The sequence below is a fragment of the Trachemys scripta genome, chromosome 1 (assembly GCF_013100865.1).
Source record: "Trachemys scripta elegans isolate TJP31775 chromosome 1, CAS_Tse_1.0, whole genome shotgun sequence".
NCBI lineage: Eukaryota > Metazoa > Chordata > Testudines > Emydidae > Trachemys > Trachemys scripta.
In genome coordinates, this window is record NC_048298.1 from 252,055,530 (window position 1) to 252,067,211 (window position 11,682).

General features: G+C 48.4%; 1 protein-coding gene across 4 annotated transcripts in view; it reads left to right on the forward strand.

Moving 5' to 3' along the window:
• The window catches only part of DZIP1 (DAZ interacting zinc finger protein 1), a 77,329-nt gene that overhangs the window by 20,656 nt on the left and 44,991 nt on the right, over positions 1-11,682 (forward strand). For all 4 annotated transcript variants that reach the window (XM_034758255.1, XM_034758254.1, XM_034758257.1 and 1 more), the window contains 3 exons: positions 9,297-9,458; positions 10,224-10,361; positions 11,173-11,235. In XM_034758255.1, the coding sequence (XP_034614146.1) occupies positions 9,297-9,458; positions 10,224-10,361; positions 11,173-11,235 (363 nt within the window). The remainder of the gene's footprint in view (positions 1-9,296; positions 9,459-10,223; positions 10,362-11,172; positions 11,236-11,682) is intronic.

The following is an 11,682-nucleotide window of genomic DNA, read 5'->3' on the forward strand; positions in this document are numbered from 1 at the left end:
CTGATTCCATCTGTAGGCTCACAAGAACTTGCCCAGGTATCATGCCCCTGCTGGGTAGCTGCAGCTGGCATCTTTTCTGTGAAGTGATATCTTAATTTCTGGGCCTTAGATGGCACCAGAGTTCCTGTGGAACAGAAGAAGCAATATAAAAGCCTAAAAATACCATGGAGGAAAGGGAAGAAATCCCCTTCCTGCTCATCTCCAGTACTGCCCTAATAGTGAGGCTGTTCTGCTCAGAGTGTGCTGCCCCTCCCCCCACTTCCATGTGGAGGTCTGACAAGCCATATTGGGTGGGAACAGAAGTAACTCTGAACTAGGGGCCTACATCCGACTCCAGTAGCCCCCCTACTAATACCAGAGGAATGAGAGGGTCTGCCCAGCACGATCCAGATGTTATGAAAGAAGAGACCCTTATTTCTGAGGAGGAGTTCCAGGATATCAGCATCATGGAGGTAGGGGACTTCCAGTCCTTCTCAGGGCTTCCCCCACATTATTCATATCTAACAACTGCCTCAAGGTGAATGCACCAGCCTTGAAACTGTCCTTGTTAGTGTAGAAGAACAGAGAACTTCATGGTATGTACAGTACCAGAAGAACAAACCTTTCTCATTATGAGCTGTTTCTGCCATTTCTACTATCCTTGCAGTCATTGCCTTGATATCCCCTACAAGCATGTGTTGGAGGGCACTTGGCCACTAACAACACTGAGCCCACCAGTTTGTTTCATATACAGTAAGCACTGAAAAGCTACCAGACAGTGATTGCTTTTTTGGTCACTATTCTCCTAGTACTCTGTTAAAAGCAATGACTTTAAGTTGAAAGTCTGTATAAGCCATTATCAAGCCTGAGATTTCAAGTTCCCCCTTCCTTACAATCTGTATATATGAGTGACAGCTATATTTACTGATAGCCAGAGTTACCTTGTTTAGCCCAATTCTTTTGTATATTATTTTAAAATTATTTTTCTCACTTAAAGTTGTGAGGGCACCTTGCGCGAGCTTTTGCTGTAAAAATGTAGATTTTGTAGGACTCCACATCAAGGGAATGATGAGTACCCAATGCCATTATTTTTGCTTTTATTTTGCTGGTTCTGATGGATTGATTGCATGTTTTTCTCTGGTAATGTGATTCATTAATATTGGGTTATAATTTGCTTGATAACATAGTAACAATTGAACCCATAGAGTCATAGAATCATAGAATTCTTCTTCGAGTGCTTGCTCCTATCGATTCCAATTAGATGTGCGCGCGCCACGTGCACAATCGTCAGAGAATTTTCTACCCTAGCAACACCCGGTGGGTCGGCTGTGGAGCCCCCTGGAGTGGCGCCTTCATGGCGCTGGATATATACCCCAGCTGACCCAGCGCCCCCTCAGTTCCTTCTTACCACCCGTGACGGTCATAGCTGTTCTCCACTCTCCCTAGCTTTACTCGTTAGTTATTCTAGATAGTTTTTGTTATATTCTTTAGATTAGTAATTTGTTGTTAATAGTTTGTTCACTAGTATAAATAGTTGTAAATAGTAAGCGGGGCTTAAGGGGGCTATTTGTCCCCCTTTTCCCCCGGCGCACAGCCGGGCTCATGCCCAAGGCTCCTGGCTTTAAGCCATGCGCGACCTGTGCTAAGCCTATGCCAGTGGGAGACCCTCACGACTCTTGTCTGAAGTGCTTAGGGGAGTCTCACCAGACAGATAAGTGTAAAATCTGTAAGGCTTTCAGACCCAGGACCAAAACGGAGCGGGACTTCAGACTCAAGCAGTTCCTTATGGAGGCGGCACTTAGCCCAGATCCTTCTTTGGCGCGCCAAGTCCCAGCACCGAGCACCTCGGTGCGCAGTGCCCCAGCGGCACCCGCCGGTACTGCAGCTCGAGCAGACGCGGTTAAGGCCTCACGGCACCGTCCTCCCTCGGCACCGCGTCCGCCACAAGCGCCTCGGCGCTGTTCCCTATCTCCGGGACATAAAAGACCCCGCAAGACTCAGGACGCCGCTGTCCTACAGGCACCGGCTCCCCCGGCACCGGTGGTAGAGCCGCGTCCACCTTTGGAACGCCAGAGGGTGCAGACATCCTCAACACTGTTGACTTCGGCACTGGGGGTAGGGCTGTTGAGTCCGGTGCGGACTGGCTCACTGCCTCGTTCTGTGGTGGAGCCCTGTCTCCCTTCTACTCCGGAGACCTTCGCAACAGCAAAAGACCCCATTGCCCTCACGGAGCCGGCGCCGTCTCAGCCCGTGGCACCGCCTGCCCTTCGGACCATGCAATCCAGGGGCAAGCCGGTCCTGGTACAGCCACCATCTACGAGCCTGGACTCGCGGCACCGCTCCCGGTCTCGGAGCAGGTCCCGACGCCGCTCGCAGTCCCAACGCCGATCTTCATCTCGGCACCGGTCGTACTCGCGGCCTAGGTCTTTTTCCCGGCGCCGGTCTACGTCTCGGCACCGTCCTGAGCATGGGTACTGATTGGAGTCCAGACGCAGTTCTCGGCACCGGTACGAGCGCCGCTCCCGTTCGAAAGGCCGCTCCTGGCACCGAGGCTACAGGCGGTTTTCGTCATCCCGATCCAGATCCGGATCTCGGTACTGGCATGGCGATCGGCATCGCTCTCGATCCCGGTACCGCTCACCGGCACCGCGCAGAGACCGCTCGCCTGTGGACCGGCGCCGGTCGGCACCGTACTGGGTCAAGCCGATGCAACCACGCTCGGCACCGCCCTCGTCCTCAAGATCGGCATCTTGCTCGTCCGACGGGGCTTCCCGATCGGCATACCCTGCTCAGGGTCAGGCTGCTGACAACTTGGGTCATTGGCAGGAGGGGGCAGAGGACCCTACACAGGACCCTGCGCATTGGTCTTTCTGGACCCCATGGGCGTACCACCAAGCGCAAGGGGCTCCACCAGCGGCCTCTCTCTTGGCACAATCTGAGCCCAGAGTTCCGGAGGCCACCATCTCCCGTCCTCCCCCAGGGGACATGGAGGCTCCCGTGCCAACACCAGCACAGGCCCCAGACCCCGGGGCAGGAGATCCTTCACATCAGGGACCCTTAGAGCCGGACCCTCATTTGGATCCCTTACCCCCGGAGGCATCCTCCTCATCTTCCCCGGATGAGGCGGTGGCGGGCACGACAGCTTCTGGCCCACCCCCAATAGATCTCCTTCCCCACCAAGACCTATTACGTAGGGTGGCATGCAACATGGACCTGCAGGCAGAGGAGATAGTGGAGGTACAGGACCCGGTGGTCAGCATCCTGTCGGCTGATGCCCCATCCCGGGTGGCGATACCACTAATTCGTACTATTCAGCTAACACCAATCCCATATGGCAAACCCCTGCCTCCATCTCACCCACTGCCAAAGGTGTAGAGAGGAAGTACTTTGTCCCCTCCAAGGACCATGAGTACTTATATATGCACCCTCCACCATGTTCACTAGTCGTGTCCTCAGTGAACGCAAGAGAGCGCCATGGTCAGCAGGCGGCAGCGCCCAAATCGAAGGACGCCAAACACTTCGATTTGTTCAGGCGTAAAGTTTACTCAGCGGGGGGGTCTGCAGCTCAGAGCTGCGAACCAAAAGGCGCTCTTGAGCTACAGTTACAACTCATGGAACTCCATGAGTAAATTCAAAGAGTTAGTTCCCCAGGACTCGAGAGAGGAGTTCGGGGCCTTAGTGGAGGAAGGTAAAAAGGTGGCTAGGACCTCCTTGCAGGCCTCCCTGGACATAGCAGACTCGGCCGCCAGGACTCTAGCATCTGGGATAGCCATGAGACGCGTCTCCTGGCTCCAGGTTTCGGGGTTACCGCCAGAACTGCAGCAGACCCTGCAGGATCTGCCATTCGAGGGACAGGGATTGTTCTCGGACAAGACAGACTCTCGTTTGCAGAACTTCAAGGACTCCAGAATCATCATGCGCTCCCTGGGGATGCATGTCCCAGGACCCCAGCGCAGGCCCTTTAGGCCCCAGCCACAAAGGTTCTACCCTCTTCCTCGTCCGAGACAGGACTTCCCCAGAAGGCGGGGACGAGGTGGTAGACGGAGGTTGACCGGCCCCCAACTGGATCAGAACCAAGGCCCTCCTAGACCACCTTTAGGCCCTAGGCAAAATTTTTGAAGGTGCGCTCGAGGACGGCATACTAGCCACTACCCAGGATCCATTTCCTTTATTTCAGGATCGCCTCTCCCGTTTCCACCGTGCTTGGTCCCTTATAACCTCGGACAGTTGGGTCCTTTGCACGGTGGAAAGGGGATACGCTCTCCAGTTTTCTTCATCCCCCCCCCCTCTAACCCGCCCTCCGCATCCCTCTTCAGGGACCCTTCTCACGAGCATCTCCTTATCCAGGAGGTTTTTGGGCTCCTCTCTATGGGGGCCATAGAGGAGATTCCGTCGGAGTTAAGGGGCAGGGGGTTTTACTCCCGCTACTTCCTGATCCCCAAAGCAAAAGGGGGTCTGCGACCCATTTTAAATTTACGCGGACTCAACAAATTCATAGTAAAGTTGAAGTTCCGCATCGTCTCCTTGGGGACCATCATCCCTTCCCTGGATCCTGGGGACTGGTACGCCGCCCTCGACATGAAGGACACATATTTTCATATAGCAATCTACCCACCGCAAAGGCGCTTCCTGCGGTTTGTAGTAAACAAGGTGCACTACCAATTTGCCGTCCTTCCCTTCGGCTTGTCTGCGGCTCCGAGAGTCTTCACCATATGTACGGCTGTCGTGGCAGCATACCTTCGTCGTCAAAGGATACAGGTGTTCCTCTATCTAGACGACTGGCTGGTGCGCGGCCGCACCAGAGAGCAGGTTCACGTTCACGTTCAGATAATACTATGAACATTCCGCGACTTAGGCATTCTGCTCAACAAAGAAAAGTCCACTCTGGAGCCAACCCAGAGAATAGAGTTTATTGGGGCAATCTTAGACTCCACACTCGCCAGAGCTCTTCTGCCAGACACTCGGTTCCATGCCATCACAAACATCATCCACGGACTCCAGATCTTCCCGATCACCACGATAAGGATGTGTCTTGGCCTGTTGGGACACATGGCCTCTTGCACTTACGTAACCAGGCATGCCAGACTTCGGCTTCGCCCACTTCAGGCCTGGGTATCATCGGTGTCCCGCCCTTATCGGGACAACCTGAGCATGGTGGTCACGGTTCCAAGCCCAGTTTTGACCTCTTTCAACTGGTGGCTGGATCACAAGGCGATTTGTGCAGGAGTGCCATTCCACGCCCCGCAACCCTCCCTGCACCTGGTCATAGATGCTTCATCTCTAGGTTGGGGAACTCACCTCGGAACACCATACCCACGGCCTGTAGACCGCATCCCAACTGGCTCTGCACATCAATGTTCGAGAGCTGATGGCGGTGTGCCTAGCCTGTCAGGCATTTCTCGGTCTCCTACATGGCCGTTACATATCAGTCCTCACAGACAACACCACGGCCATGTTCTACATCAACAAGCAAGGAGGAGCCCGGTCGTCTCTCCTATGCCAAGAGGCCATTCGCCTGTGGGAGTTCTGCACTGCCCACTCGATACATCTCATGGCATCATTCCTCCCTGGAGTCCAGAACACTCTAGCGGACCGTCTCAGCAGATCCTTCCAGACACACGAGTGGTCGATTCGCCCGAATATTATCCATTCCATCTTCCAGAGATGGGGATTTCCCCAGGTCGACCTGTTCGCCTCACGAGCCAACAGGAAGTGCCACGTGTTCTGCTCCCTCCAAGGGCGATCTCCAGGCTCCCTGTCGGACGCTTTCCTCCTATCGTGGAGAGACCAGCTGTTCTACGCTTTCTCTCCATTCCCACTGGTCCACAGGGTACTGCTCAAGCTACGAAGAGACAAGGTACGTATGATTCTAGTCGCTCCAGCTTGGCCAAGACAGCACTGGTACACCACGCTTCTGGAGCTATCGGTGCAAACTCCGATCACGTTTCCCTTGTGCCCAGACTTGATCTCTCAGGACCACGGCCGACTCTGTCACCCCGACCTGAAATCGCTCCACCTCACAGCGTGGATGCTCCATGGCTGAATAGGACAGAGCTATGATGCTCACATCCCGTGCAACAGATTCTGCTGGGAAGTAGAAAGCCCTCTACATGGACCACTTACTTAGCCAAGTGGAAACGGTTCTCCTGTTGGTGCGAGCAGCGGGCCATGTCCCCCCTTGCAGGCGTCTATTCCTCTTATACTCGAATATCTCCTATCGCTGAAACAGCAGGGCTTGGCAATATCTTCAGTCAGGGTTCACCAGGCTGCTATATCGGCATTCCACCCAGGAGAACACGCTTCCTCGATCTTCTCTAACCCGATGGTCATCAGATTCCTCAAGGGCTTAGACCAGTTATACCCACAGCAACGCCAACCCGTTCCGACGTGGGATCTTAACCTGGTTCTCTCCAAGCTCACAGGGCCCCCATTCGAGCCATTGGCTACCTGCTCATTCCTTTACCTATCTTGGAAGACAGCTTTCCTTATAGCCATCACTTCAGCAAGGCATGTTTCTGAACTCAGGGCGCTCACGTCTGAGCCTCCGTACACAGTCTTCCACAAAGACAAGGTGCAGCTTCGCCCCCACACTGCCTTTCTTCCCAAGGTAGTATCAGCTTTTCATGTGAACCAGGATATATTTCTCCCAGTCTTCCATCCTAAGCCGCACGCCACCTGTCAAGACCAACGTATGCACTCCTTGGACGTACACAGGGCCCTCGCTTTCTATATTGAGCGTACGAAGCCGTTTAGGAAGACGACGCAACTCTTCGTTGCAGTGGCCGACTGGATGAAAGGTTTACCGGTCTCCTCGTAACGTCTCTCCTCTTAGATCACGTCCTGCATTCGTGCTTGCTACGACCTGGCCGGTGCCCCAACGCCACGCCTCACCGCCCACTCCATGAGGGCCCAAGCCTCCTCAGCTGCCTTCCTGGCTCAGGTTCTGATCCAGGACATTTGTAGAGCGGCGGTTTGGTCATCAGTCCACACCTTCGCCACTCACTATGCGCTGGTACAGCAGTCTAGAGACGATGCTGCATTCGGGTCAGCGGTTTTGCACACGGCAATGTCTCACTCTGACCCCACCGCCTAGGTAAGGCTTGGTAGTAACCTAATTGGAATCGATATGAGCAAGCACTCGAAGAAGAAAAAAACGGTTACTTACCTTTGTAACTGTTGTTCTTCGAGATGTGTTGCTCATATCCATTCCAAACCCGCCCCTCTTCCCCACTGTCGGAGTAGCCAGCAAGAAGGAACTGAGGGGGCTCTGGGTCGGCTGGGGTATATATCCGGCGCCATGAAGGCGCCATCCAGGGGGCTCCACAGCCGACCCACCGGGTGTTGCTAGGGTAGAAAATTCTCCGACGATTGTGCACGCGGCGCGCGTGCGCGCACACCTAATTGGAATGGATATGAGCAACACATCTTGAAGAACAACAGTTACAAAGGTGAGTAACCGTTTTTTTTGGAAGGGACCTTGAGCGGTCATCTAGTCCAGTCCATTGCATTCATGGCAGGACTAAGTATTATATCAGGGATTGTCAACCTTTGGCATGCAGCCCATCAGGGAAATTCGCTGGTGGGCTGGGACGGTTTGTTTACCTGCAGTGTCTGCAGGTTCGACCAATCACAGCTCCCACTGGCCACGGTTTGCTGTTCCAGGCCAGCAGGGAAGTGGCGGCCAGCACATCCCTTGTCCTGCACCGCTTCCCACAGCCCCCATTGGCCTGGAACGGCGAACCGTGGTCAGTGGGAGCTGCGATCGGCCGAACCTGCAGATGCTGCAGGTAAACAAACCGTCCCAGCCCACCAGCGAATTTCCCTGAAGGGCTGCATGCCAAAGGTTGCTGATCCCTGTATTATACAGACCATCCCTGGCAGGTGTTTGTCTAACCTGCTCTTAAAAATCTCCAGTGATTGAGATTCCACAGCCTCCCTAGGCAATTTATTCCAGTGCTTAACCACCCTGACAGTTAGGAAGTTTTTCCTAATGTCCAACCTAAACCTCCCTTGCTGCAATTTAAGCCCATTGCTTCTTGTCCTATCCTCAGAGGTTAAGGAGAACAATTTTTCTCCCTCCTCCTTGTAACAACCTTTTATGTACTTGAAAACTGTTATCATGTCCTCTCTGTCTTCTCTTCTCCAGACTAAACAAACCCAATTTTTTCAATCTTCCCTCATAGATCATGTTTTCTAGATCTTTAATCATTTTTGTTGCTCTTCTCTGGACTTTCTCCAATTTGTTCACATTTTTCCTGAAATGTGGTGCCCAGAACTGGACACAGTACTCCAGTTGAGGCCTAATCAGCCCAGAGTGGAGTGGAAGAATTCCTTCTCGTATCTTGCTTTCAACATTTCAACTAATACATCCCAGAACGATGTTTGCTTTTTTTGCAGCCATGTTACTTTGTTGACTTATATTTAGCTTACTTTAAGGTCAGAAGAGACCACCAAATTATCTAGTCTGACCTCCTGTATATCACAAGCCACCAGTATCAGCCAATACCCATATAATAACCCCAACAACTGAAATTAGACCAACTCATTAGAGACCACGGGAGACTAAACTATTATGTGCCATGGGCAGAGAATAGGAGAAGCCAAGGTGCACCAGTGCAAGAGGCCCATGCAGTGGCAGGGAATTGACCAAGTGAGATATACCCACATAATACCAGCAAGTAACTCGCACTCCATGCTGCAGGGGAAGGTGAAAACCCCCCAAGGTTCCTGCCAATCGGAGCTGGGGGAAAATTCCTTCCCAACCCCACGTATCGTGATCAGTTAGACTCTGAGCATGTAAGCAAGAACCAGACAGGTAATATGAATATTTTTTTTCAAGTCTGTAAATTACGCAAATTGGTCAGGCTTTGTAGCCTTAAACTTTTGTGGTTAAAATATATTAACTAGTATTAATTTCAGTATATTTGAAGGAAGTGGGCCTTTGTTTTTAAGCAGAACTTCCCATTGACTTATTCAGACAAGAGTTAAGGACAGCATGAGTGATAAATGCAAAACAAAAGCTTACAGGTTGAAGGTTAAGAGAGGAATGTGATGCAATATTTAGGCAAAATTCCTTTATATACACAAGTGCCTGTAGGAGCTGCAATTGTTTATTTAGAGAAGGGAAGAAATACTGGTTCAAATAATTGGTTTCACTCAGAAGTTCCGCTTAAAAATTGATGTCACAGTATTTTACAGAAGTTACCATTTGGCTCATATAGCTTAGCTATTACCTTTGCCATTTTTAATGTTGCATTGTTTTGTATATGAGAACAGAGTGAGAGAATTCTTAGAGTAACATTTTAAAATAATTTCAGGAATATGAACATCAAAGATCAAAAGAAGAAGAAATTCTGCAATCTTTTCATAAATGGAAAGAGGAAGAAAAAGAGAAATTGGCTGATGAAATAGAGAAAGTAAAAGAGATGTTTATGAAGGAGTTTAAAGAATTAGCTACAAAGAATACTGCATTAGAAAATGTAAGTGATTTAAATATGGAATTTCTGTTAATATTGCCTGTAATGAACTGATCTTGGTTTGTTATTTGAAACATATAATAAGATACCTAGCTCTTATATAATGCTTTTCATCAGCAGATCTCAAAGTCCTTTACAAAGGAGGTCAGTATCATGATGTTAACATTATAAGAGCTGTTCTTATATAAAACTTAAAAAATATTAGTTAATTAATTAATGGTTATATTCTGGTATTGTCTCCTTAATTCCAAAATGTTTTCAGTTCTTTTCTGAATTGCACTCATTTGTATGAAGGAATCCTGCCTACAAGTTACATGTTACTCTTTTCTTAATCCTGAACCACTGAGTTCTTGTTTTGCAATTGGTTAGTATTTTATCATTACTGTCTGGAGGCACCTACCAAGTTTAGGTGATTATGAGTGACATAGAAGAGGAGGAACAGCCTCCGTAGCAAGGTCCTGAGAGAGTAGAACTGCATGGGGTGATGTCACAAAGATCAAAAGTTGTATTTCCAAGTGTTCTGATGATGGATAAATCTGTGAGTGTCCAGGCACATCAGAAAAGCTATGTGCGTGAATTTAGTAGAACTGCTTTTAGTTTGTTGGTACTAGTTCCTAACCTGCATCCTTGTAATCACAGTAAAACTGATAAATTTTTACTGCTTAGAAACATTTGTTGAGAGAGTCTGATGCATACATCAACTCTTTAAACAGTTATAATAATTTCTTGACTAAATGCTGGGTTTTTAACAGATATTTTTCCTCTTAGCAATTGTTAGAATTACAGAAGTCCAATATTCAACTGAAATCCAATTTAGGCACTTTAAAAGACAGCCATGAATTTACAGACGAGAGACCTCAGAATGATCAGGATTATCAGAATATGATGCAACTTCTTGAAAAACAGGTAGTACTCTGATGTAAAGATGAATATACAATATCGTGATCACTACTGCTAGTCTCTGTGTTTGTACTTCTACAAATAAGAATGTAACATTCAGAATAAATTTTCTGTAATTCTCATTTACTAAGTAATTTTTTTTCTTTTCTGATTCACTGCACATTGGCCTGGGATTCTCACCTATGCCCTATATGTTCTGGGTGGAGTTCATTGGCGGAAGGAATCATTTGTGCCTTCTTGATCCTAGTGTTGCTTTGGAAAAATACATTTAAAAATTGAACAAATGATAAGAAACTCTGAGATGTTAGAAAATTTTAGTGATGGGTTCTCCTCCCCTCCCCCCTTCTTTTAGTCGAAGAAAATTCATGGTGGAATTTGTTCAGTTCTTCCCACAAAGGGAAGTATACTCCATCCTTCACAAGTTAAGGTGTTTTATTTCATTGTCACTATAAATCCCATTAACCAGTGTTTGAATTTGTTATTTAGAAAAAAAAACTACTCATATGTTTGTTATTAGCAAAATGAAATATATCATTGTAACTTTATATTTTGTCAAATGAGAGAGACAGGACTTGTATGTCCAGGGTCCTATGAATACATAATTTCCAGTTTGATTAATAACATATAACACTTACACTCAAACATATGAGACATTTCAGTTACAAGACACTTCAATTATTGTTTGTCATAAGGAAGGGGTTACTGAAGTGCTGCAGTATTAATAATCTTTTATGCTGATATAATGTAATTCAGCTTCATTATTAACCAATTTTTAATACAAACAAAATCTTTAAATGAATATTTACTTTCGTTATAGGAAAGTAAGTGGACTTCCAGAATACAAGCCCTTCATCAAGAACATGAAAAGGAAAGGTGCCAGGTAAGATTGCATAGCAATGTGCTTATACCAACAACCTATTTTTAAGCCAGTGAAATAAAAGCAAACACCACACTCTCTCAATGCTACTACTACAATTTGCAACATCTGGCAGATTAGACATCCTAGATATTCAGAATATATGTTCAAAATACATTCTTTTAGTATATAGCATTATTTAGTATTTCTCTATTTCTTTTATGGTAGTGCCCAAAGATAGCAGTCAGGATCAGGGTCCTGCTGTTAAAGAACCTGTGGAAACACGGAGAGACTGAGTCCATGCCCTGAAGAGTTAAACATTTTTTCAGCTATGTGCAGAATGTACTATATAGTGTGCTTGCATACTTCAGGGGTTGGCAACATTGGCACGCGGCTCGCCAGGGTAAGCACCCTGACGGGCCGGGCCAGTTTTATTTACCTGCTGACGCGGCAGGTTCGGCCGATCGCGGC